Consider the following 27,147-nt stretch of genomic DNA (forward strand, 5'->3'; position numbering starts at 1 on the left):
TGATAATAAGGGTGAAATTATCAAATATTTTTTTAATTGATAACTGCTAAGGAAAGATAAAGGTTGAGGGTAAAAATTTGGTCTTACATTTTGTTAGGCAAATTACGGCCACCCTCTTGAGGTAATACTAAATTACAAAAAAAAAAACCTCATGTCTGGATAACTATAATTACACATCAATTATATATTATCTTACAGAAAAACCCTTTTTCAATAGGTAAATCTGACACTGTAAGAATGGACGTGTAAGACAAGATATAGTTGAGGAGATAATTACAAATATCCAAACATGATGAATTTGTTTGTAATTTGATCTTATATCGAGGACTGACACGATCAATAAAACTTGTAATGGTCCAAGATTTCTTATTTACTTGGGAATACAACTAATTCACCAACTCCCACTTATGGTCTTCAATCTTGAATGGTAGGTTAGATTTTTTTCTTTTTATATATTCCTTTTTTTGCTAATTTTAAAATTTGTAACCTAATTTCCTCGTATTATCTAATGATTTTTGGCACGTGGGAACGTCTGCATCAAAGTTCAAACTTTATATTATTATTCTTATATTCCTAGTGTGGTGGTCAACGGTTAGGAGGAAAGTCAAGGTAAAGAAATACATATGAAATTTAAATCATATTTGTATTAATGGCCATCCATCTTCTAATTAATTAAAAAATACTTATACCCCATTTTTTTATTTAAAATCTTAGAATAAATAAACATAACAGATAATCTCATATCAAAGCATCTTAAAAATTAATTTTAAAAATAAAACATAATAACTTATCGGTCTTTAAAACAATTTATCCGACATAAGAATTTATCAGCTGTTTAAACTTTAAAATAAACTTTGTATAGCTACTTCTTTTGCTAATTAACTAGGGATGTATGTCATCTCTTAGTAATATTTAGAGTTAAAGTGCATAAAACATTGCTTATAAATATTACTTGTATGCATGCATTCACAATTTTGATTTAGACCATTATTTTGTCATTTAATTTGTCACCAACTAAAACCCCAACAACTACTGAATTTATATTTGAATAATAAAAAAGGAAATTGTCCATGAGTTGTACACCATAATTGTCACCAACTAAAACCCCAACAACTAGTTGTAGAATTACTTAAAAAAATAAAAACATAAATTATATTTTTGTGAACTTGCAATATATTAAAGGATAACAAAATTGCTATTCGCGGTTTCTAACAAAACCCCCCAAAACTTTTAAAAATATCAAAAAAAAACCCCCCAAAATTGCAAATAGCAAAAAAAGAGAAAAAAAAAAATTTCGAAAATTCGAAATCAAGCTTGAAGAAGGGTTGGGCTTCGATTTTTTGATGTAATTTTGACTCTTTTATGTGTAATATGCATTGGGTAGGTCGATTACGGAACCAATTTCATGTTTAAAAGCCCTACAAATCGATTTGTAGGGCTTTTTTTTTCGTAAAAAAATGATCGAACGCCCAAGATGGGCGCCCAAGGCATGTACGAACGCCCGTTCCGGGCGTTCGTACACGCCTTGGGCGCCCATCTTGGGCGTTCGACCATTTAAAAAAAAAAAAAATTTGCACTGGACGCCCAACTCGGGCGCCCAAATGCAGCTTGCACGCCCAACTTGGGCGTGCACTGCATAAATGGGCGCCCAAGTTGAGCTTTTACGCGTTTTAGGGGGGTTTTTGGATTTTTTTGGAAAGTTTTGGGGTTTTAGTGAAATAAAGTATTTTTTGGGGGGTTTTATTAAAAACCGCAAATAGCAATTTTCAAACCGCAAAAAGCAATTCCCTAAATTTATTATACTAAATTAGGTGGTATTAGGTGGTATGTATTAGCGTATCTACGTATCTATCTATATTATATATATTATTCCTATTATTATTCTTATTTATTAGGTTACCTTGTATATTAGGTTTCCTTGTATATTAGGTTACCTTGTGTAGTAGGTTAGGGTTTCCTACATGTAACTATATATATGATTAATATACGTAAGAGATATCATTCTCTCTTTTCTCCAAATATATTTCTCCTATATGGTATCAGACACTAGGTTAACCTAGCCGCTTTTTCTCTTTTTCTAAATAGCCGTGCCCTACCCCTTCTTCTCCATGGCCGGCGAATCTTCATCTTCTTCTCCCTCTACCGCCCCTCTCAATCCTTTACACCTTGCTCATGCCATCTCTAATATCAAATCCCTTATCCCCGTTACTCTAGATCTAAAAAATCCTAATTATCAAAAGTGGAGCCACTTTTTCACGATTACCGTCGGTCGTTTCTGCCTCTCCGATCTTCTCCATGGCAAACCCCGACCGGATTCGATTTCCACCGACGAATGGCAGCGAGCCGACTATCTCCTCCAATCTTGGATCTACGGCACCCTCTCCGACGATCTATCCAGCATGGTTCTCTCAAAAACCTCCAACGCCAGTGATCTATGGAACGCCATCTCTTCTCTCTTCACCGATAACAAAGACTATCGAGCCATTCAACTTGAAGAAAAATTCAAGTCCCTCAAGAAAGGCGCTCTCTCCATTCACGATTACTGTCAAATAATCAAGACCACGGCGGACAGCTTGGCCGATGTCGGAAATCCAATCTCCGACAAACAACTCGTTCTACAAACCCTACACGGCCTTCCGAAAAATTACGGGACCGTCGCCAATCTCATCTCCTTTCAAAATCCCCTTCCCACCTTTCTACAGACTCGTTCGCTCCTTCAGATGGAAGAAACAAGAATTTCTGAACCGGAGCAGACCGCTGCTGTTTTCTACGCCTCCAACGCGAACTGTCCATCCAACAGTTGCAACAGTTCCTGCAACAGTTCCCGCGGAGGTAGTTCTTCGCGCTATCAGCGCGGGGGTGGCCGATCCAACCGTCGCGGAGGTCGCAACACTAACCGTCACCCCATGCAGCACTACGGCTATCATAGTGCTCATGGCGCATCTCAACTTTGGCGCGCACCTTACCGACAACAGTCAATTCTGGGATCCGCTCAAAATACATCGGGCCACCCAGCGGCCCAAGCCTACTTTACTGGGCCACCTGAACCCTACACCGGTCACTCGGCTCCTACTCAGGCTCATCCGCAGCAGCAACCGTGCCACAGCTCCAGCAGTTCCATCAACAGTTGCAACAGTTCCTGCAACAGTGCCAGCGTGGCGGATCTCGCAAACCGTTTGAATACGGTGACACTTCAGCAGCCTACCGAGTCACAGTGGTTCATGGACAGCGGGGCGACCTCTCATATGGCACCACACTCAGGTAATTTCAATTTTGTTTTTAATCCTAGCAGTAAATTCCCCAAACATGTCGTCGTCGGTAATGGTTCCACCCTCCCCATAACCCACATAGGCCACACAATTCTTCCCACCACTCATTTTCGCCTCACAAATGTCTATGTCACACCCAATATCGTCAAACACCTTATATCTGTTAGAAAGTTCACCCGTGATAACTCATGTTCGGTTGAATTTGATCCATTTGGTTTTTCTGTGAAGGATCTTCGGAGTCGAGTCGAGATTTTCAGGTGCAATAGCTCCGGTGACCTATATCCGTTTAGCGTCCCTCCCCCCACCTCACCTCCTGCTGCTTTCCTCACTGTCGCAACACCTTCGTCTCGCACTCTTTGGCATCGGCGTCTAGGCCATCCCGGCAAACACGTCATGTCTCGTTTATTTTCTAGCACTTTTCTTTCTCATAATAAAGACCCTAGGGAGTCTCTTTGTAATGCCTGTCAATTAGGCAAGCATTTTCGTCTACCATTTTTTTCTCAAAAATCTACTACTGTTGCTCCATTTCAAATTATTCATGCTGATTTATGGACTTCTCCTGTTTCTAGTTTTACGGGTTTCAAATATTATCTTGTGTTAGTTGATGATTTTACCCATTATTTATGGACTTTTCCCCTTCGAAATAAATCTGACGTTTTTACAACCTTTGTCAATTTTCATACACTTCTCAAAACTCAATTCCAACATCCCCTGAAAGCCTTACAAAGTGATAATGGTCGTGAATTCAAAAATGCGGATTTTCAAAACTACTTCACTAAACACGGCATCCTAAATCGTTTTTCGTGTCCCCACACCTCCCCTCAAAACGGACACGCAGAACGGATGATTCGCACTATAACTAACATGATTCGATCCCTCATCTTTCAAGCCCATCTTCCTCCTACTTATTGGGTCGAAGCCCTTCATATGGCCACACACCTACTCAATATCTTACCTACCAAAACCACACAAAACCGGACTCCTCACGAAGCCCTTTACCTCATCAAACCTACATACTCTCATCTTCGAGTATTCGGCTGTCTCTGTTATCCCAACCTCACCGCCACCACACCACATAAACTCGCCCCCCGTTCTACTCCTTGTGTCTATCTCGGTCACCCTTCCTCTCACAAAGGCTATCGTTGCCTTGATAGGTCCACTGGCCGAATCATAATTTCTCGTCATGTTATCTTCGACGAAACTAACTTTCCTTTTGCTGAGTCCACTCCCCCCAAAAACACACTTCCCCCTTCTGCCTTGGACGAAAACACACCCTCCTTGTTCCTCCTCTCTCAGACTTCGTCTAACTGTTGCAACAGTTCCTCCAACTGCTCCAATAGTGAACCATCATGTTCCAACAGTCCGTCCAACAGTCCCATAACACAGCCAACACCTATTTCTCCTGCAGCACCACCTGTCGACCACAACCAGCTCACAACCCCTTCTCCTACTCCCCCACCTCCCCCACCTCCCCTTGCTCATCCTATGGTGACTCGCAGTAAAGTGGGCATCCACAAACCCAAAGTCCCCTTCTCTCTCGTTGCATCCTCTACCTCTCCCATTCCCACCAACTATCGCCAAGCTCTTCTTGACCAAAATTGGCGAAACGCCATGATTGAGGAATATACTGCTTTAATTAAAAACAATACTTGGAATGTTGTGCCCCGCCCCCCGTCTACTAATGTTATTTCTGGTAAGTGGATATACAAACAGAAACTCAAGTCTGATGGCTCCCTTGAGCGATATAAAGCACGGTGGGTTGTTCGTGGGTTTCACCAGCAGGCTGGCATCGACTTTGACGAGACTTTCAGCCCAGTTGTCAAACCAGCCACTGTTCGAACAGTCCTCAGTATTGCTCTCTCGCGATCATGGCCAATCCACCAGCTTGACGTGAAAAATGCCTTCTTACATGGCAATCTCTCTGAAACTGTCTACTGCGAGCAACCTCCCGGATTCGTCGATCCATCTTGCCCCACTCACGTGTGTCGTCTCAACAAAGCACTCTACGGCCTCAAGCAGGCACCACGTGCTTGGTACAAGCGTTTTGCATCTCACATTACTACCATGGGGTTCAGAGAATGCAAGTCCGACACTTCACTCTTTGTGTACTGTCGCAACAGTTCACGCGACTGTCGCAGCAGTTCACGCGACTGTCGCAACAGTTCATGCGCCTACCTTCTGTTGTATGTCGATGACATTGTACTTACGGCCTCCACACCAGAATTGCTCCGCTCTATCATCGCTGCCCTTAATCAAGAGTTCGCAATGAAGGATCTTGGCGATCTTCACTACTTTCTCGGCATCTCAGTCACTCGCTCGTCGAATGGGCTATTTCTCTCTCAACGCAAGTACGCCGACGAGATCCTAGAGCGTGCACACATGGCTTCCTGCAACCCTTGTCTTACGCCGGCTGACACAAAGAGCAAGTTGTCTTCGACCACTGGACCCCCCGTTGCTGACCCTACTCTTTATCGCAGCCTTGCCGGTGCACTGCAATACCTCACGTTTACTCGTCCTGACATCTGCTATGCTGTGCAACAAATATGTCTATTCATGCATGATCCGAGGGAACCTCATATGGCTGCTCTCAAGCGTATCATTCGCTACATTCGTGGGACTCTCGATCACGGCCTTCAGCTCTCCCCCAATCCGGACCTCTCCCTTATCGCTTACTCCGACGCCGATTGGGGTGGCTGCCCTGACACTCGTCGTTCGACATCGGGCTATTGTGTTTTCCTAGGCAATAACCTCATCTCTTGGTCCTCCAAACGACAGGTCACTACCTCTCGGTCGAGTGCGGAGGCCGAATACCGAGCTGTCGCAAATGCCGTCGCCGAAACGACTTGGTTACGCAACCTACTTTCTGAGTTGCTCTGCCCGCTTTCGAAAGCCACTATTGTCTACTGTGACAACGTCAGTGCCGTCTACCTATCGAGCAATCCTATTCAACACTCTCGTACGAAACATGTGGAGATCGATATCCATTTTGTCCGAGACAAAGTTGCTTTGGGACACGTTCGAGTCCTTCACGTCCCATCCGCCTACCAGTTTGCCGATATCTTCACGAAAGGACTCCCTACTCAACTGTTCCAACAGTTTGTCTCCAGTCTCCACGTCCTCTCCTTTCCCGTTTCGACTGCGGGGGTGTATTAGCGTATCTACGTATCTATCTATATTATATATATTATTCCTATTATTATTCTTATTTATTAGGTTACCTTGTATATTAGGTTTCCTTGTATATTAGGTTACCTTGTGTAGTAGGTTAGGGTTTCCTACATGTAACTATATATATGATTAATATACGTAAGAGATATCATTCTCTCTTTTCTCCAAATATATTTCTCCTATAGTATGAGTTTCCTAAGGCAGAAAACAAATATACACTAGCCCTGAAGTAAGGTCAAATTACGAAAAAATCATCATATGTGGATAATTACAATCACCCCTTAGTTATGTATTTTCTCGTAAGACGATTCATAGGTGAGTGGGTGGTTCTAATTATTCAAATATGAGGAATTTTTTCATACACAGAAGTGACTGACTGTAATTTGCCATTTTATATATACTTCATCATTTTGTACCTTGCCAATAAATACTTGTACTTAAACTAACAATTATACAGTTGAGAATTGTGATCTAAGCTAATTTAGTTCTCTTGCCACACTTTGGTAATTTATTAAACTAATTTTTTTCCTCAAAGTTTTGATACACTTTAGGACAAAAGATTGTCACCCAGAAAGAAAAAAAAGAAAACATCCAAATAGAAAAAGAAAAAAAAAACGTGAAAAATGTTGATACAACAAGAAATAAACATGCATAAATATATCATAAGCCTCTCAAATATTCCCCACAGCCACGCGCTTGTACAGGTCAGCAGGCAACCTCGGCGTAAGCACGGCTTCCAACGGAGTTCGCATGTAAGTAACCGTACCAGGTTGTTCCATCATGTCGATATCTTCAACCCTAACTCCATTCGGTGGGGCCAGCTCGAAGTGGTGCAACATATGCCCTAAAGTCGAAGTCACCAAATTAATCGCCAGCTGTGCTCCGGGGCATATTCTCCTTCCGGAACCAAATGGAAGGAACCGATAATCCGTCCCCTTAATATCTATATCCTCTTCCTGGAACCGCTCGGGCCTGAACTCGAGGGGCGCATCCCACAACTTGGGGTCCCTCGCGAGGGACCACACGTTAACCCTCACCGTGGCGCCCTGCGGGATATCGTAGCCCCCGATTTTGACGTCCGTGCCCGCCTTGTGGGGGAGCATTAGTGGGGTCGGGGGGTGCATCCGGAAGCACTCCTTTACCATGCACTGCAGGTACGGCAGATTGGGGATGTCGGATTCGGTCATGATTCGGTCTTTTCCGACCACACGATCGAGCTCCTCTTGTACTTTTTGTTGCACCCTAGGGTTTCGCACCATCTCCGCCATACCCCATTCGACTACTATCGTGGTTGTGTCCATCCCAGCTGATATCATGTCCTGCAAAAAAAAAAAAAAAAAATTAAATATAGCTTTTGAATTTTAAATTTCTTGTCGAGTAACTCGATTCGTTGTCCTGCAAAAGTAGGATCGCCGAGGCTAAATAAACTTAATGCCCCCTGTTTGGATTGAGGGATTTGAAAAATTGGATTTGACGTGTGTCCAAATAGGGACGATTTGAAATAAATCAAAACTAAAAATGACTCGATCCAAACAACGTCAATAAATTCGAAATCCACCACAATAACGCAAGAATTAATTGCAATTGAGAATTAAGGATTCGAAATCCATTGTCAAGTGAATCAATGCGAACAAGCACAATGAATTCGTTAGTATGAATTCAAATCTTTCCATCCAAATGCAACTTAAAAAGGAAAATATCGATTTCCACGTTCTTTCTTGAAAAGAAAAATCGGTTTAAGGAGAATATGAATTATTTAAAACAGTCGATTATATTATACTTACCCAAAGGAGGCCAATAACGGTGTCCTCGACGAGGTCATACTCCTTTTGCAAAGTAAGCAAAGCATCGAAGAAATGGCTTTTCGTGTTGCCCGTTTTCTGGCGTGCGAGATTGTGCTCCTCCATGATTTTCTTCGTGAAGTCATCCGAACGAGTATTGTTCTTGGCTAGTGCCTCGCTTTCGGCCTTGAACAAATACAGCAGCCACGGAATAAACTCCGCGATCGATTTCTTGCTGCTTAGTTTAATCGAGCTGTTTAGAATGTCCTTCAGCTCTTCTCCCTGCGCGTCGACCACTCCTTTTGAGTCCATGAACCTCTTTCCGAAACTCAACCTTGTTATGTGAAGGAACGCCATCATTTCCAAGTGCTTGCGTAGAACCAACGCTTTCCCCTTGTTTTCTGATTCCGAAAAAAAAATCGTTTTAAATTAGCAGTTGAACTAACTTCGAATGTGTGCGTATATACGCATAACAGATTACTCATAGGGTAAATTACACCTACATCCACGAGGTATACTAAATTAACTTTAAGGTCCTGTAATATTGGTAATTACAGTTCACCTCCTGAAACATTGTTAGAAACCCTAAGGGAATAATGTATTGGATAAGTTATTCCATAAGGGTTCTAACGGACTATTAGTTTCAGGCAGGGTGGAGACAACATAGAGCTAGTGGTAACATGGCTCTCCTAACATTTCTAAAATCCTTATTATTTTATATAAGATTTATATATTTTCATCTACGGTAGCATTAACGGCCCCTTGGAAAACACATATCGTGCGCATCGATCCCAGGACATGAAATGTTAGTTCGGTAATTTTTTTAGGGGTACGACTGTAATTACTAATACCACAATGACATTTAAGTTATTTTAGCATACCTTAGGGGTGTAGGTGTAATTTACCCTCTATGGATATATAAAAGAGTAAATCACAAAAAAACCCTAAACTTATGCTAAATAACGAAAAACACCCCACCTATTCGTAATGACCAAAAACCCCCTAAACTTAGACTAAATAATGAAAAACACCCCACCTATTCGTAATTACCAAAAAACCCCTCAGGTTTGTTTATTCTGAAATGCAGCATATATAAACAGGGGAAAAAAAAGGAAGATTTCAGATCAATTTAATTCCTTGCAACTAAATTAATTCATTCATCAATCGACCTCGAAAACAAACCCTAATCTAAACAAAAAAAAAAATCAACAGCATAATTTCAAAAAATTAGAACAAGATCTGAAATTTACAGAAATTACCAGGCTTAACGCAGTCGTTGAACATGGATTCCACCATGTAAGTAACTTCATCTTCTCTAATTGGCCGGAGCGCCTCGATTCTCTTCGCCGAGAAAAGCTCGAGAGTACACAATTTCCTCACCTTCACATAGTGGGGCCCATAGTCGGACCAGATCAAATCCATGCCATTTTTGCTGACCTTGTTGATCTGATGTGTCCGGCTCCGATTGGCCAGGAGTTGGTCCTTGTCCTTCAATACTTCCTTCGCGAGCTCCGGCGAGTTGACCACGATGCCGAGGTGGGAGCCGAAGTAGACGGAGAAGATCGGGCCGTAGATTTGGGACCAGTCGGTGAAGCAACGGACGAGGAGGGGTTTCAGATCGTAGAGGTTGCCGAAGTAGGGCAGGGGGCGGGGGCCGGGGGGCAGCTTGTAGCGGAAGCGCTGGTACAGTTTGTATGCGATGAAGATGGCGAGGATGCAGGCGCCGATGAGTGCTGCGGCGGCCATTGTTGACGGTGGGTGGAGGGGGGCTGCTGAAAGTATCTGTGTGTATGTATAGGTGGAATATATATGTATATATATTGTGGTGGTGAAATGTGGTTAGTTGGAGTGTGTGTTTGTGTGTGTTTTTATTTGACTTTTGTTTAATAAATGGTCTAATTTAGTAGTGTCCACTAATTTTGGTACTTCACTTGAATTAATTGAAAATAGTAACGGTGCATAAATCCATTTTTAAAAAAAAAGGGTAAATTACGAAAATCCCATAAACTTAGATTAAATTACAAAAACCACCTCCATCTATTCGTAATTACCAAAAACTCCCTGAGGTTTGTTTCCGTGTTACACCAACCCTTTACAGCGTGACTTTTCAAGGATTTTTTTTATTTCAGGGAATAGACTTTACACAATTTCAGATAATTTATTTTATTCGTCACCTATTTATCAGAAGATAATAACAAATTGTACACATTTTCTGTTAAAAAACTCGATCAACAGTTAAATCAGAGAAGGATTTTGGTTATTACGGATAGGTGATGGTTTTTTTCGTAATTTATCCTAAAAAAATGCTTTTGAAATTCTGTAATCTTATATAAAATGAGTTAACGACTAGGTAACTTAAGAAATTCTAATGGCAATTTTGTAAATTTTTTTTTTTGCTCTCTTCTTTACTAATTATGTATTTTTTAGTACATGACAATAACAATTACAATAAAATATATATTACACTATTATAATAAAATATAATTGTAATCATTCATTTTTTTATTATAATTCTTATTGTCATGTATTAAGTTAATCGTTTTTTTTTTTACTTTTAAAGTGTTATTCCTGCATTGCACCGGGAAAAAATATTGGTATTAAATAATTCTGGGGTGACAAAGTAATTATTAGATAATAAGTTCGTCGGATATTACCCGGGCAAATCAATCTTATTTTTAAACCATTGTTTTTTTTTAATAAGAAAGTATTTTTTAAACATTAAATTTTACATGGATGTATGCACATTTTTATTGCTATTTGCTACAATAAATGATTGATTTGATTAATGATTATTGGGGTAGGTGGCGAGTAAGGAAAACACATTTGGAATTTATTAAATTTTGAGTTGGGTTAGGTATATAACTATCATTAATCTATGGTCTTATTTCCATTAAAAATACAAAATAATATATTCTTATTTGAGATCACATTTGTTTATGTCTTACATCGACCCTCTTACAGTGTAAATTTTACGGAAACTTTTTTGATTTCAGGGAATATTCCCAAAAAAGGCCAATTTTACCCCTGTGTAAGTGGAACAGATTGAAGATAGTCATGCACATATGTTTAAATATTTGTTTATATATGCTATAAGGTTCATATTAGCAATCCGAGAAATTTAGTGATATTGCAATGTGATGTTAAAGAAAATGATGTTACTGTAAAATGTATACCAAGGCCAATTACATTTAAGAGACTGTTCTTAGGGGTAAAATCGAATTTTTGGGGAATATTCCTTGGAAAGAAAATTATTCCATAAAAAATGGGTAAGACACAACAAACTTCGGGGGTTTTCATAATTACGAATAAATAGGGACAGTTTTTTGTAATTCAATCCAAGTATAGGGGATTTTTAATAATTTACCATAATATCTAAGCACAGACAAAAAATAAAAAAAAATGTGATTATATCTAAGCATACACACGATTCAACAACTTTTAAGTCAGATATTGATTGATTTTCTTCAGAAAATTTTGAAATGATTGCACAGTGGGGAATATGTAAATAAGGGTGAAATTGAATTATCGAATTAAAATTGATATTTTTGAACGCACGTGTCTAGTGTGATATGTGGGTTATTTTCGATGCAAACACTACTTCTTTTATGGGTAAATTACAACTACCCCGAGAGGTATGGTCAAATTACGAAAATTCCCTTCTTATTTGGGTAAGTACAACTATCTCTTTATTATAAATCTTTTTACACGTCCACCATTGCGGTTTCAAATTTAGTGGAATTTTCGAGATTATATGGAATATTATCACTTTTGTACCCGTTTTATCCCATTCGAACTCCACATTATGAAGCAAGATGATCATAATATGTATTTTTTGGCTTGTATATAACAGATTGTGGTGCATAAAAAACTGCATTTTTACACAAAACGAGTACAAACTATAGCATATTCCACGAAATCTAGATGATTATGTTGAATTTGACACCATAAGAGGAAGGTGTAAGAAAAATCATAGTTGAGGGATTTTTTTGTAAATTGACCATTACTCAGGGGTGGTTGTAATTTACCCTTCATATATATATATATATATATATATATACTAGGTGGGGAGCACCGCGCAAGGCGCGGTGCCCAGCCGTCATATCTGCACGAGTCGAGGTTATTTTGACGGGGTTGATGTTGCGAATGTGCAATGTAATACTTTAGTACCCAAAACTATGAAACAATTGGAAGAAAATGAGCCTCAATAACTTATTAATTGGAATGTAAATACTCCTCATAACCAAGATAATGTAGAAGTAATTCTTGCAAATTATTTACGAATGCGTATTTGAATCCAACATAACTATTGTCGTTAAAAAATTCAATCCCCTTTGGGCATTAAAAGAAGAGGAATTCCTCCAACATAATATATCTCCAAGTCATGAGTGCAGTATGCATTACCCAAAAAATTAGCACATCTCAAACATGAAAATCTCAAAGCTCCTTAGTAGTCTGCCAAGAAATTCCATTTATTTTTATCAATCTGCAGTTGAAATATCTACTTCAATGGACACCAATATACATAGAATCAGGATGAACATAACAAAATTTGAAGGAATAAAATGGAAGAGGCGCAGAAGAATAAAACCTTTAACACACACAGAAAAGGGGAGAAGTGTACATACTTGAATTGTCAAAAAATTAGGTGCCATTGGTTATCGATAAAAGCCAAATCACCACCTTGAAGCTGCATAAACCAAGAAACATACACTGATCTGTCGAAACTTGTAGCTTCATATATATGGCTGGAAGGGGTTGTCGCCGTCGAAGGAGGATCTTCGAAATCAAGGAAGGAAAAAAAACAGGCTTGTGGGTAGAGAACGATGAAAGAAAACCCAAAAGAAACAGCAGCCGATCGAGCGTTTTCCAGAAGAGAAGAGAAAAGGGAAAAAATATTATTACAGCTCCATCGCAAGAGCAGATATGTCAACAATTCTATGTAATGTACAGTAAGCAGCAGAAAAAAAATCAAAGGAGATGCAAACATATAGTAAAGGTAAAAGTGAAAACAATACAGGGTAATTCAGGTAGGAGCGCATATTAGAAAACGAATGCATAGCAGCAAGAAGAACAATGTCAAATCAACCTAAACAGAAACCGATATCAGCCGCATCAATATTGAAGAAAAATTACAGGGAAACACATGGAAAAATAATCGAATTAAATGGTAAATATAGGAACCGATTAGTATTATTACCTAAAGAAACGTAATTCCCAAAGGCTTGCAAGAAAAATCAATTCATGCACCTGCAAGAAAAATCAAGTAAAAAATAGATAAATATATAAATTCGGGTAGTAGATTAAATTTTTTTAAGTCAAGCAAATGGTATTCACAAATGATCAAAGAGAATTAACCGAGAGGGTGAGAGTTCAGACAACATAAACTGCGGCGCTCTCAGAGGGTGTGTACAAAGCTCGCTTCTAACCCAATTCAAGTGATACTCAACCTGAATTTAGTAGAATACCTCCCACATCTCCAATAAGACCGTAGGTTTTTTTGGAAGTTCTCCTTAAAAAAAACAAACAAAACAAGCGCTCTACACGTTGCCAACATACATAAAAATTAAATAAAAAAATCTAAAAAAAACATCAATAGTTCAAAACTGAGATACAATTTACCAAACATACCTGCTAAAAAGGTGGTATATTTTCGATGATACATACTGAGTTAACCTTTTTAAAGTGGAATCTTAAAAAAAAAAAAGGACAGATATAAATAAGCGTAGGTTGTGATAATGTAACTGTCAGAAAATTCTACCTACGCTCATTCTTTAGCGTGTCTTAAGAACTCGTAAGGATTATTAATTAATGAAACTAATAAAATGAGAACTGATATTAGTTCACCTAGTGCGAATGTAACTTGTAACTTACTTCGTTCCTGCTTCCTGGACAAGCACAACCTCAGGTTTCTTCTCCCCATTAGCCGATGGTTTTTTTGCAGTACACACAGAAAAGATCGGAATTTGGCAAACGCTTACTAAAATAGATTTAATTGAACTTGATATGATAAATATACCGAGTAATTTAAAGACAACAAACAAAAGCACTTACATCAAATTGAACAAGTTAACCATTCCACCGGTGGAAAGAAAACTAATATGATAAAGAAAGTGCATAATTATAAAAACAGATGGGGCACTAACGGCATACCAATCCGTCTAGGCGAATAGGGCGATCCTAAATAATAGGCTGCACAAATGTAATGAAAGAACAACAAGAATCAAATAAAATAGAAAAATAAAATAACATAATGCAGTAAAAGATGTATTAGATACCCGCGCTTTCTTGCTGCCTCTCTTTTCCTCTAGTGCGTTTGACATCAAATGAGGGGAAAAAAGGGTTCAAACATTTCAACATAGTATTTCAATACAAGTCAGACATCCAAAGATCAATTGTATATCAGCCAAAAATTGCAATAAAAAACCCAAGGAACTAAAAAAGGGCCCAAACTTAAGCAGCAACTTCTGACAAATGAAAAGGTAAACACAAACAAATTATGAACTTCTTCTATAAACCACAAAAAACAATAAACATGCATCGATTCTTCGTTTTTATGAATTGGCACTAAAAAGTGAAAGTCGAACCCGTATGCATCTACACGGGGCGAAAAGGTGAGGGGCCTGGCGCGCGTCACCGCCGGTTTGGCCGGCTCCGGTCTGCCATAGCTTCCAATCCCTGCCCCTGTCACAGCTATAAAAAAAATCCACAAAAATAGAAACTGGAAAAATAAACCAAATAGAATAACACTTTAGCACAAAGATGCTTTGTATAGAAGGAGATCAATTCGAGCAGAATTTGTGCCAACTTTTATGGAAGAAGTGACGGATGCTGGTTTACTAAAAAATTATTTGGGCGTCCTCAAATACCGCAAAAACCGACCATGGGGCCCAGGGAAATTGGGAAAAGCGCCGGTGGTGGTGTGGCGGTCATCAATTGCGGCGGTGGAAGAAAGAGAAGGAGAAAAGAAAATAAAAAAGAAGAAGCAGGCACGTCGATCGTGCATCTGCGGAAAGAAAAGAGAAAAGAAAAGAAAGAAGAGGAGTGATTGGCTGAATCAATCGAAACGACGACGTTTCATCATTAAAAGGGCAAAAAGAAAAGCCCAGAAAATAGGGGGGCGGGAATTTGGGGGCCATAGACATATATATATACTTAATAATATATATATATATATATATATTTCTTTATGTTCTCTTCCCCTCAATTTTTTAATCTTGTATATTCAACCCCAGAAGAAGTAAGTTGGTCTTAAATCTTGAATGGTAGGTATAGATTTTCTTCTTTTTTTTTATAATTTAATCTCACCTACCAACTTCGTCCGAAAACCCTTCTCGTATTTTCAAATGGTTTTTATTCTTTTAGTACACAAAATGTCTGCACCAAATTTATATATTATTTAATATTACTTCTATATTTTGAAGTCAATGACTTGGAGGGAGTCAAGAGAAATGGAAAATATGGAGGAAATATTACATATATGCCCTCTACTAGGGATGGCCATGGGCGGCTATGGGGCGGATTTTAAAAAAACTCGCACATGCGCCACAGTAGTAAAATTCTCCGCGCATATTTACACTTGACCACGGTTCGGTTCGATTCCGGTTCTGGTTCCGATTTTGGATGAACCGGAACCGAACCAAAAAAATCCGGTTCCTTTCAGTTCGGTTCCTAACCGGTTACGGTTCGGTTCCCGGTTCGGTTCGTAGAACCGTTCGGTTCTTAATAAAAAAATTATTATTATTATTATTATTATTATTATTATTATTATTATTTTATATATATATATATATATATACATATAATTTAAAAAAAAAACTTTTAAAAATAGTTCTTTTTTTAAAGTGGAAAGTATATTTAAAAACTTAAATTTTTTTTAAATACGTAAAATATTTTTTGTTTAATTTAACCGTTGAAAATATTTTTCATAATATATATATATATATATATATATATATATATATATATATATATATATATATATATATAGAGAGAGAGAGAGAGAGGAAATTATTATTATTTTTTTTTTAAAACCGGTTCACACGGTTAGAACCGCGGTTTAACAGTCGGTTCTCGGTTCCGAAAATGAGGAACCGGAACCGAACCGGTTTTTTCGGTTCCGGTTCCTGTTCCGGTCAAACCGGTTCCGATTCGGTCTAAAATCGTTGACCCCGGTTCGGTTCCGGTTCCGGTTCTGGTTCTATCCGAACCGATGGTCAGGTCTAGCGCATACCTATTTCGTACCTATTACGGGTGTGATTTTGCAAAACTTGCCCCCACCCAGTAAAAAACAAGCTCCGCACCCACCCTAACAATACTCTTAAAAAAATATGATTTATTTATTTATTTATTATTTATTAAAGTAAAATATTTCAAAATATTAGTATTTTATAATGCAAAAATATATAAAATTAGTAACAAACTATAAACGGTTTGGATACGAGACGGGTAAGGGTGCATATATTCAAAACATATACCCGCTATGGGTAAAAAATTTAAGGGTTTTGCTATTTGCAGCGGGACTTTTACTGAAATTGGCTTATTTGCAGCGGTACCTTTTTCATTAAATTTTTTTTTTCAATTTCTCTCTCCTATTCCAAACACTCTCTAGAAATTCGAATTTCGTAAAAAAAATTGAATCTCCCGTTTTCTGGAGCACGGAAACTCGAAGAAAATTCAAGTTTCTGTGCTCTGCAGAACGGGAGATTCAAACGGCTTGAATCCTCCGTTCTACAGAGCACGGGAACTTGAATTTTCTTCGAGTTTCCGTGCTCCAGAAAATGGGAGATTCAATTTTTCGTGCTCCAGAAAACGGGACCTTCAAACTGTTTTTTGAATTTTTATTTTCGGAAAAAAAATTAAAAATATTTAGATATGAATCTCCCGTGTTGTAGAACACGAGAGCTTGAATAATCTTCATGTTCCCGTGTTCTACAGAACGGAGAACTCAAAAAACATGAGGTTCCCGTTCTGCAGAACACGGGAACTTGAAGATTATTCAAGTTCCCGTGTTCTACAACACGGGAGATTAAAGTTTTAATATTTTTTTATTTTTTTTTAATATTTTTTTTTAAATATCGAATTTTCTAATTATTTAAGGAACATGATAACACATATTCGGATTATTGCACTCGTTTGTACATTCATCGTCAAATTTTTCGTCAAAATCACCCTACCAAATTATAAAAATTAATAATATAAAGGAATATGAAAATTAATAATACAAAAAAAAAAAAAAAAAAAATTGAAACCCAAGTTCTCGTGCTGTACAGCACGGGTAACTCAATCTTTTCCCCTTTTTTGAAACTTCTCGTGCTGTATAGCACGATTAAACAGACTTTTAATTTTTTTTTTTTTCTTTCTTTTTACCATTTAAAAGTTATTCGGACCAGCAATTGAAGAAATCGTTGTTTTTTAATTTGTCGAACGAGCTTCAAATTCTAAGTTTTCGATTTTTTTTAGTGGAGAGCGTTTCGGTTTTTTTCGAAAGTTAGAAAATTGACAAATAAGACTACCGCTGTAAATAAGCCAATTTCAGTAAAAGTCCAGCTACAATTAGCATTTCAGAAAATTTAATAACCCCTATCCGCCTGATTTACTAATGGGGTAGGGATTGCCCGATAAATTTGGGGCGGAGCAGGTACCCAATGAGACTGGTTAAATTGACTTTCCTACCCTCTACATAAAAATAATTCACGCAAAATATATATATTTAGGGCCCCCATTTGTATATTTGTAATTTTCGGTTTACTAAGCTGAAGAAAGCCCAATAAAATATTCACTAATCTTGTTCTAAAATATACGCACGTGTCTTGTTCTAAAATAGTTTGGGCCCATTGATTAATTTTAGTCTTAGGCCCATTAGAAAGTTTTAATTATGGCCGATATATATATCTAGGCCCAGATAATTCCAAAATTTTAGAAATTTCCAGGAGTATTGTTGGAATTTGAATGAATTTTTAGTTTCCGAAAATCTAGAATTGAAACTGTAATTAGAATTGATTATGTATCTTGGACAAAACTTGTAAATTTTCTGAAAAAAACTAATGTTGATCTGTTTCACGGAAACTTCAATTTCTCAACGTTTCCAATTTTCGGAAACGTTTGGTGTCGGAAACTCGAAGACACTTGCCGGACACCTTATGGGCGATTTTGGAAATTTCATAAAGTTAGAAACATGTTTAAATAGCAAATTTTCTAATATTTTTGTTGTTTCTCAAATTATTTACAGGATTTAATGATCAGCTGCAAATTAATTCTCAAATAGTTGATAGTAAAATTTATTTTCAATATATTTGTATAAAAATATATAAAAAATAATTTATATATAAATAAGTAAAAGGGTAAATTACAACCACTCCTAAGGTATGGTCAATTTACAAAAAAAACTCCTCTTGTTTGGATAATTACATCTACCCCTTCAATTATGATTTTTTCTTACACCTCCATCCTTGTGGTGTCAAATTCAACATAATCATCTAGATTCCATTGAATGTGCTCTAATTTGTACTCGTTTTGTGTAAAAATACAGTTTCTGATGCACCACAATCTTATATATACAAGCCAAAAAACATATATTATGATCATCTTGTTTCAAAATATATTGAGTTTGAATAGGATAAAACGAGTACAAAAGTGATAATATTTCATATAATCTCGAAAATTCCACTAAATTTGAAACCGCAAGGATGGACGTGTAAGAAGATTTATAATTGAGGGGGGTGGTTATAATTATCCAAACAGGAGGGGATTTTCGTAATTTGACCACACCTCAGGGGGTGGTTGTAGTTTACCCTAATTAAAAACTTATATAGTAGAACCTCCATAAATTAATACTAGATAAATTAATAACTTCGCTGAAATAATAATTTCTTCCGGTCCCGATCGAGTTGGTAAAAATGTATTAAATGACTAATTCGATAATTTAATTAATATTTCGCTAAATTAATAGAATTTTGCTAGTCCGAACTGTATTAATTTACAGAGGTTTAACTGTATATGTTTATATAGTAGATTTATAAATACACCCTTATATTTTTAATATTTACACATTTCCCCTAAGTTTACGTATCCCCATTTTCGAAAAATGCCGTTCCCCGTATCGCCATTTCCGTGTCCATGCTTCTAAAAAAAATTAAAAAAAATCACCCATATGACGTTGTGAGTAGTGACTGATCATGGCCGCATGAAATATAATCTAGGTTTTTGATGTATTAATCAGACAATATAAATTATTACAAATTAAAGCTAAGGTTGAAAAACATTTTCAAGTGTTTACAACTGTTGCAGGTGACGACCCCTATAACAGTAATCATTGTGCAAAAATGCTGATCATATATTCGGAATTTCTATTTTCAGATTACATCATCTTTGCCTTTTCATATATTTAATTATTAAATTACTTTTTGCACCTATTTTTAATATGATATATATATTTATATATATTGGTAAGCTTTTGTAACGCTTTATGAAATTAATGGAAGAAACTCTCTTTTTAATTAATAATATATATAATAATCATTTTTTTTCTTCCACTTGGATATATACTTTAGTGGAAGAAGAAAGAACGCGTATCTTCTTTCAGCACCACTTTATTTTAATGCCATAACTCTTAACTTTTACATTGTATGTAGATTAATTTGAAATATTAAATTATTTTAATTTGATTTTTTCTATAATTAATAATGGCACCCAAACTTTAAATTGGTTTAACTAAAGTCAAATTCGTACAAGATTTTTACACTTTCGGGTAGCCAAAGTTTATTTCCATCAAGGGTTTATTCAGAATATAAATAATTAATTACTTCTTACGATAAATATTATGAAAACAATATAAATACACCCTTCGTTTCTAATTAATTATCATTTTTCAGCTTTGGACAAGTGTTAAGGATCTCAACAAATGTTTCTTGATTTTAGAAGAGAAAATACAGTACAGTGAGTAAAATAACCTTAATTATTTAGTGATGTAATAAGAGATAGTCAATACTTAGAGTAAATTAATAAATTAAAACAGAAAAAAAATGCATTTGATATGAAAATGAAGGACAAGTGTTAAGAATCTCAACAGATGTTTCTTGATTTTAGAAGAAAAAATACAGTAATGACTAAAATAACCTTGATTATTTAGTGATGTAATAAGAAATAGTTAATACTTAGAGTGAATCAATAAATTAAAACAGAAAAAAAAAATGCATTTAATATGAAAATGAAGATAAACATATGAATAAAGAAATGATTAAATTGATTAAAATAAAGGGGAGGAGAGATTCAATTTTAGATTTTATGTTTATTATTAGTGGATGAGTGTTTCCAAGCAACATGACAAAGTATCTTTTAAGAGTGCGTGTGAACCAAATATTTCAAATGTATATAACAAAGTTATGTGGAGAATCGATGCTGCATAATTAATGGTCGGGTGTATATTTATTATATATTATATTATTATATATATTATAGTTAGTGACTTCCATGCAGATTAACCACAATTTTTCTTCTTCTATTATGGTGGACCACTTCACTAATTAATCCACATTTCGCAATTAAATTTGTTCTTTTCTACCTCATGAACAACATGTATTCAAAATTAAATTTTTATAAATTAATACAGTCAGAAGTAGAAGTAACAAAATTATATCGTTCTGGCGAAATATTAAATTATTAAATTAGTATACAAATTCTTAATACAATTAAATAGTCAAATTATACAAGTATGTTCTAGAGTACTTCCAATGACTCGATCGATAACTATATATGTACGTGTTGTCATTCTGCTGGTCAAAAAAAAAATCAATAATCTGATAAATTAACACTCAATTTTATGAAATTGAATTTTGTAAAAATTATTAAGGTGGCAACAAAAACTATTATTGTCTTAAAGTTTCGTGATTAATATTGTCTTTATTTAATTAATGTAGGTAGTGTATTGAGTATGTGTATGTTGGGTGAGCTAGATTTGCATTAATTAAACAATAATTTGTGTTTCCCACTTGCTTCTCTCTCCATAATATTTATTATTTATGTATGTAGTATTAATTATATATTCATGTATTATTAATTTTGTTTGTTGTGAGTGAATTCCCTTTCAATTGATCAAAATTGGAGGCTTTGCTATAAAGTGGTAATAATTAACATCATAGAATTTAGTGTTTATTGGATTTTTTTTTTATTTTTAAAAAGTGCTTATTGGATAGATTTTGTGAAACTCGTGACTCATATTTGATCCATTTATGCAACATATAACATAATTATACCATAAGAAAATAATCATTCATGTTGTATCCGATTAGAGAAAACCCTAATTTCATTATGAGCAAAAAATAAAAAATAAAATAATAATAATAGAAATAGAAGCCCCTATATGTATATATTTGGCCATCTAGAAAGAGCTAATTATTGAGACCTTAAAGAAGGCAATGAAACTTGTAATAGAATCAAGATTGTGAGTTCATTGAATTTAGATAAGACTTAGGTATAATTTGGGAGATATCAAATTAAAGTGACAAGGGAATTTGTTAAAGTTGTAAAAGAAAAAAGGAATAACTAATGTTGGCCTAATTGCACAAATATTTGTGCTTACACATATACTTTGTTCACTTGATTCCAACCATTATTCTTTATTTTGGATCACAATTTAATTAGAGGCATATTATATATGGTGATGTAAGCATATGATTTTGGTGAAATAATGGATTCCTCGAATCTAGATCTATATAGATGCTATATTCGTGATTGATGTGTTTGCAAAATAAACTTTAATTCTGAGCTTAATTGTGTTAAAATATCTCAAATGTCCGTATAAGTAATGTGGAAATTAGATAAAATTACAAGTGCAAGCCAAAATAAGGTTGTTCTGAATATACTTTTGAGATTATAAGTTAAAACAAATTATATAAGAGAAGAAAAGGCAATATTTGCATTTGTAAATATTAATTATTAGCAAATTGTGAACCCAAAAGGAGAAAAAAAATCCATACATATATATTTTTTTGGCAAATGTACACCACCTAAATCATGTACCTCACAATATGAAGATAATGATAGATATTTATAGGTGATGATTATTGAATATTGATTAGATGATTTGTACAAATATGATATTTTTTATTGTTTTTTTCTTGGATTAATCTTAGGTCAATTTGAATCAATTGATTTGGACCTTCTTAAATTTGGAACAATTAATATGTGGAATAATAATTATGTAGCAAATATGGGGTGATATTCTACCTGATGTAGCACTTGCAACACTTTTGAATCCTATATGTAATAAATAAGGATTAGGATGAATTTGTGCTTTCAGAATCGATCAAGACAATCGGCTTGAGGATTGCATATGTATTAGTGGTAGAACCAGCACAGAGTCAGGGGACCATGGCCCCCAATATTTCTTAAATATCTAGTAATTTATATAAATTTATAAAATTAACAGTTTTTCCTCAGATTTTTTTTAAATATTCGTTCTCCTCAAACTTAAAATTTTGACTCTGCTAATGATACGAACATTATACATTCATTTAACTTTAGAATCATCAAATAATTTAAATATAACTATTTATTATAGAAATCACATCAAATTCTGAAGTGGGAATCTGAATCATGCGTCAGCAAATTGTATGAATAAATCGACAGAATAATCAAAGTGGACACATATATTGAAAAGCACTAATACAAAATTAATTAAAAAAGAAATTCTTTTCATTAAATTCTCTTCCACAAATTTTCACCCCAAGTGAAAAGAAAAGTTACAAGCTCCCTAATTTACTCAACAAAGTCAAAAACCAAACAGGCAAACACCAAAAAGCAGTAAAGATACAAAATGACCAAAATGCCATTTACCCTTTCTTTTTCTTTTGCCAATTTTTTATTGTGGCAATTTAATATATTTTTTTATTATTTATTTATAAATTAATTATGGTTTAGGAGCCTCCAAAGCCAACATGGGAGGCTGTGGCATTGGTCCACTAATTGCTATTGCAGGAACATACATTCTATTTTCCACTGCAATATTATTATTATTATTATTTGCCTCAATATCACCTATATTTAAATTATTATTATTATTAATATTATTATTATTATTATTATTATTAATATTCCCAATTTTCACTGGTTCAAGAATCTGCTCTGCTTCCATCTCCTTGTACTCTTTGTATTTGCCCCACAACACTGAGTAGAGTCCAATCACAATCAACACTGCTCCAAGAACCCTAATTTTTCAATTCAAGAAACCGAAAAAAAATTAAAATTAATTAATTAGTCGTCACGAATTTTAGTTTATTCGATTTTTTTAATAATAATACTAAATAAATAGAGAAATATATAATGAATTACCCTCCAACATATATTTTCTCAGCCAAGATGAATGAGCCCATGATCGCCACTATAATCATCATTAACGGGCTGAAGGCAGTCACGAACACCGGCCCACGCTTCTGCATCACTAGTCCTTGCACATAATATGCTATGCTTGATGACACAATTCCCTGCAAAATTATTATTTGACGTTAGATAGAGAGAGAGAGAGAGAGAGAGAGAGAGAGAGTTCTTACAGCATAGGCAGCAGCAAGAAGGTTCATGTCAAAACCAATAACCCAAGCATTTGGCTTGTGCTCCATCACAAAAGTGACAGCGATAGATTGAAGTGTTCCCATAAAGCACACAAGTGCTGTTAATGACAGATGCGCCGTGTATTTCCTCATCGTAATCGCCTGCGTAAAATTTTTTTTTTTTTTTTTAAATATAAATAAATAAAAGAAAAATAATTTTCTTGAAAAAAAATGGAGTATGAATATAGTACCTGAAGGATGAAGAAGGAAGCCCAGGCGAGAGTGGCAATGATGAGGAGAATAGAGCCCTTGAGCCAATCCTTGTCGGCGGATGAGTCAGCATGATTAGAAGTTGTCGGAACATAGGATTGCTTAGGATGGATAAAACTTGACCAAAACATGTTTATCACGTGACCTCTGTATACTGTCATCAGCATCGCTCCTCCCACTGTTACTATTGTTCCCGCCACCTTTGCTTGACACATCACCTTCTTCATATTCAACTTCTCCATCCTATATTTTAAACACCAATCAAACTCAATTTTTTTTTTTCGAATGCTTTTGTATCTATATAGATATAGATATACATATATATACCTGCAGAGAACTGCCATTACAAAAGTCATGGCAGGTAGCATGTTGCTCATGGCACATGAAAAAGTCGGGGAAGTGAATTTCAGACCGGCGTAGTAGAAATTCTGATCGATCACCGGCCTGTCGATTTATTCAACGAAATTTCAAATATTAATTATTTTTTATAAATACTAAAAAGAAGGAAAAAAAAAAAAGGACTCTTGAGATAGTACTAATTACCCGAGAAGTCCTAAAACGAAGAGCTGCATGAAAATTTTGAACGTAATCTTCGGCCTAACTTTCCTGCGTGACGATAAATCGAGAAAATAAATTTAAGAAAAATGGATGATTTTGGTGGAATAAAAGATTAAAGTAAATAAATATAAAGTATGTACCTTTCGAGGAGAATAGCGAAGGGAGCGATGACGGCGGTGGCGAAAGCGTGTCGGTAGACGACGAGAACGTAGTGGCTCATACCTCGGTTGAGCGAAACTTTTGTGATAATATTCATCCCGGCGTAACCGAATTGCAGCGAAATCATTGCTATGTAGGGTTTTGCACTCTCAAACCAATTCCCTATCTTTCCATTTCCTTCCATTGTTTTTTTCTCTTTGAGAATGGCTGTAGAGAGAGAAAGATAGAGAGAGAGAGAGAGAGAGAGAGAGAGGATAACACTTGAAGAAGAAGAAGAGATTTGTGTTTGTCCTAAGGAAAAATGAAGATTGAAACTAAGGTATTTATAAGCACTATGGTGGGGGTATTTTGGGTATTTAGGGTTCCTATTGATATCAGGTGCATCTAATTGAATATTCTGATTTTTGCTTGTGCATATATCCATAGACGGGTGATGTGAGCTCCACGTGGCGTCATCTGGGATAATCAAAACCTGGGTGGATTCCATTTAATTTTTTTATTTCATTTTTTTCCCTTTTTTCTTTCCTTGGTGGTATAGTGGCCAAGTTATCGATTTGATGTGAGTTTTAGTGCTGGCTGATGCCATTAGGGAGTTGGGGGGGTGGGGGTGGGGGTGAGGGGTGGGGGGTGGGGGGTGGATGTGGGGTCCACATGCAACCAGTCCCGATGTAGCCGCCGAGCGACGACATAATCTAATTATTTAGTTAATCATGAACAAACGAGACATAATTAATTACTACTAATAAGAATTTTTTGAATATGGCCGTATTTATTTTATTAATTGCTCTATGAAAATTAAATTGCTTCAATTTTTTGGATAATTTTGCAACATATATCAAAAGGGTTATTAATTAATAAATTAATTATTAGGAGGTTCTTTTTATTAATTAATAAAATAATATTCGGTTTCGTTTCTGTGATTATTCCATCTTTGGGTAGGCACCACTAATTTGCATGCAAGAGTACTATCTTAACTTTAATATATGTTAGTTTAATGGCACAATGGCCACTTCAAAAAGTTGGAATTTTTCATTTCTTATTTTCTGAATTATATATGGGGCAAATTACGGCCACCCCTGAGCTATGGTCAAATTACGAAAACCCCCCTCCTGTTTGGGTAATTACAGCCACCCCCCTCAACTATGTATTTATCTTACGAAAAGACCCCTCCATAGGTAAATTTAGGGATGTTAATTCGGTAAAACCGGACCAAAATTTAGGTACGCCAACATTTCATACCGTTTACCGAACAAAATATACGATTTGGTTCGGTAAATAACCGAATTACAAAAATTTTACGTAAAAATATTTAAAAGGAGGGGGGTGGCTGTAATTACCCAAACAGGAGGGGTTTTTTCGTAATTTAACCATACATCAGGGGTGGCCGTAATTTGCCCTTATATATATTATATTGGAGAATATGTCATATATCACTGCGTGTACTGTGTGTTTTCTTCCTGTGCATTTCACCTGATTAATGCTATATACATATACACACACATTTAATTTGCAATCTAAGGGTTCTATTAATTTTCTCGAATTTAATTACAACTAATTATAGATAGTAAAAATAATAATAATAAAAATAAAAATTATTTATATGTGGTGGAAAAAACGTACACGTTGACTTTAATTTATGGAGCAATTGACGATTCGACCCAATCTAATAGATTCACATGTAAACATAGTAATGGAGCATGAATATATTCTTGCAAGAATTTGCCATTTAAATAGGTTGTCTTCTTTAACGTTGGTGTATGACGTATTTCCCCTAAATAAATTATCTGGATAGAATATATATGTATATAATAAATATCTGCTTCTGAAATCTGAATATAATTGATTTAATTGTATACATTAATATTCTCAATTAAATGTGTTAGCTGAAGATGCTTAATTTGATTCCTTGGCACCAAGATCATTGGAAGTGACTGATTACACAATTGGATTACAATTGGAATATCAATTTCTAGATCGATTCCAAGAATAGGAATTAAATTCCTTTGGTATCAAATATAATTTCAATTTGGATTATTACACATTATGCATATATCCCATCTGATATGCATAGTCTAATCATATATATATATATATATATATATATATATATATATATATATATATATATATATATATATATATATATATATATATATATATATATATATATATATATATATGCTTTAACTTTCACTTATCAGCTGATTTTCACACACCTTATCTTTTATCAACTAATATCTTCCCATTTATTCTCTTATCTTTCTGCCATTTAATTTCTAGATTTTTATTTATTTATTTTATTTTAAATTACATTCAAGAATCATGAATTTGGAGTTCAATAAATCACACGCACGCGCGCGCGCACACATGCGTACGTGTTACATGTATAGAGACACAATG

General features: G+C 35.5%; 4 protein-coding genes and 1 long non-coding RNA gene across 12 annotated transcripts in view; 1 reads left to right on the plus strand and 4 right to left on the minus strand.

The window, feature by feature from the left end:
• Nucleotides 1-2,386: 2,386 nt before the first annotated feature.
• LOC105964897 (uncharacterized) lies at nucleotides 2,387-3,608 on the plus strand. Its single transcript, XM_012989405.2, has 2 exons — nucleotides 2,387-3,261; nucleotides 3,498-3,608. Exons 1-2 carry the CDS (start codon nucleotides 2,400-2,402, stop codon nucleotides 3,533-3,535), a joined length of 900 nt encoding a protein of 299 aa, XP_012844859.2. The 5' UTR covers nucleotides 2,387-2,399; the 3' UTR covers nucleotides 3,536-3,608.
• A 3,336-nt stretch (nucleotides 3,609-6,944) lies between these two features.
• Nucleotides 6,945-10,133, minus strand: LOC105949334 (cytochrome P450 98A2). Its single transcript, XM_012972625.2, has 3 exons — nucleotides 9,478-10,133; nucleotides 8,222-8,619; nucleotides 6,945-7,756 (listed from the first exon to the last, which is right to left on the minus strand). Exons 1-3 carry the CDS (start codon nucleotides 9,962-9,964, stop codon nucleotides 7,109-7,111), a joined length of 1,533 nt encoding a protein of 510 aa, XP_012828079.2. The 5' UTR covers nucleotides 9,965-10,133; the 3' UTR covers nucleotides 6,945-7,108.
• Nucleotides 10,134-12,402: 2,269 nt separating this feature from the next.
• LOC148767751 (uncharacterized) lies at nucleotides 12,403-15,363 on the minus strand. 7 transcript variants are annotated; one of them, XR_016033926.1, is made up of 4 exons: nucleotides 13,595-15,363; nucleotides 13,416-13,465; nucleotides 12,844-12,994; nucleotides 12,403-12,701 (listed from the first exon to the last, which is right to left on the minus strand). It is a non-coding gene; the product is annotated as an uncharacterized LOC148767751 (long non-coding RNA). The 7 variants fall into 7 exon arrangements; XR_016033927.1 differs by having other exon boundaries at nucleotides 12,844-13,024; XR_016033923.1 differs by having other exon boundaries at nucleotides 13,574-15,363.
• A 3,751-nt stretch (nucleotides 15,364-19,114) lies between these two features.
• Nucleotides 19,115-27,147, minus strand: part of LOC105949440 (uncharacterized) — a 97,964-nt gene continuing 89,931 nt past the window's right edge. For both annotated transcript variants that reach the window (XR_016033928.1, XR_016033929.1), the window contains exon 11: nucleotides 19,115-19,207. The gene's annotated coding sequence lies outside the window, so the exon portion shown is untranslated. The remainder of the gene's footprint in view (nucleotides 19,208-27,147) is intronic.
• On the minus strand, nucleotides 22,892-25,040 carry LOC105949417 (WAT1-related protein At5g07050). Its single transcript, XM_012972725.2, has 7 exons — nucleotides 24,729-25,040; nucleotides 24,574-24,636; nucleotides 24,358-24,474; nucleotides 24,012-24,273; nucleotides 23,764-23,922; nucleotides 23,546-23,697; nucleotides 22,892-23,421 (listed from the first exon to the last, which is right to left on the minus strand). Exons 1-7 carry the CDS (start codon nucleotides 24,929-24,931, stop codon nucleotides 23,124-23,126), a joined length of 1,254 nt encoding a protein of 417 aa, XP_012828179.2. The 5' UTR covers nucleotides 24,932-25,040; the 3' UTR covers nucleotides 22,892-23,123.

Source organism: Erythranthe guttata, chromosome 10 (assembly GCF_056151865.1).
Source record: "Erythranthe guttata isolate IM_541 chromosome 10, IM_541, whole genome shotgun sequence".
NCBI classification, from domain to species: Eukaryota; Viridiplantae; Streptophyta; class Magnoliopsida; order Lamiales; family Phrymaceae; genus Erythranthe; species Erythranthe guttata.

Coding starts and splice junctions, on each gene's coding strand:
- LOC105949334 (XM_012972625.2), bottom strand. CDS start 9,964: ATGGCCGCCGCAGCACTCATCGGCGCCTGCATCCTCGCCATCTTCATC. Junction 8,620..9,477: donor CAACGACTGCGTTAAGCCTG/GTAATTTCTGTA, acceptor TTTCGGAATCAG/AAAACAAGGGGAAAGCGTTG. Junction 7,757..8,221: donor CCGTTATTGGCCTCCTTTGG/GTAAGTATAATA, acceptor TTTTTTTTGCAG/GACATGATATCAGCTGGGAT.
- LOC105949417 (XM_012972725.2), bottom strand. CDS start 24,931: ATGGAAGGAAATGGAAAGATAGGGAATTGGTTTGAGAGTGCAAAACCC. Junction 24,637..24,728: donor TTCGCTATTCTCCTCGAAAG/GTACATACTTTA, acceptor ATCGTCACGCAG/GAAAGTTAGGCCGAAGATTA. Junction 23,422..23,545: donor GAGAAAATATATGTTGGAGG/GTAATTCATTAT, acceptor TTGAAAAATTAG/GGTTCTTGGAGCAGTGTTGA.
- LOC105964897 (XM_012989405.2), top strand. CDS start 2,400: ATGGTTCTCTCAAAAACCTCCAACGCCAGTGATCTATGGAACGCCATC. Junction 3,262..3,497: donor TCATATGGCACCACACTCAG/GTAATTTCAATT, acceptor TTTTCTGTGAAG/GATCTTCGGAGTCGAGTCGA.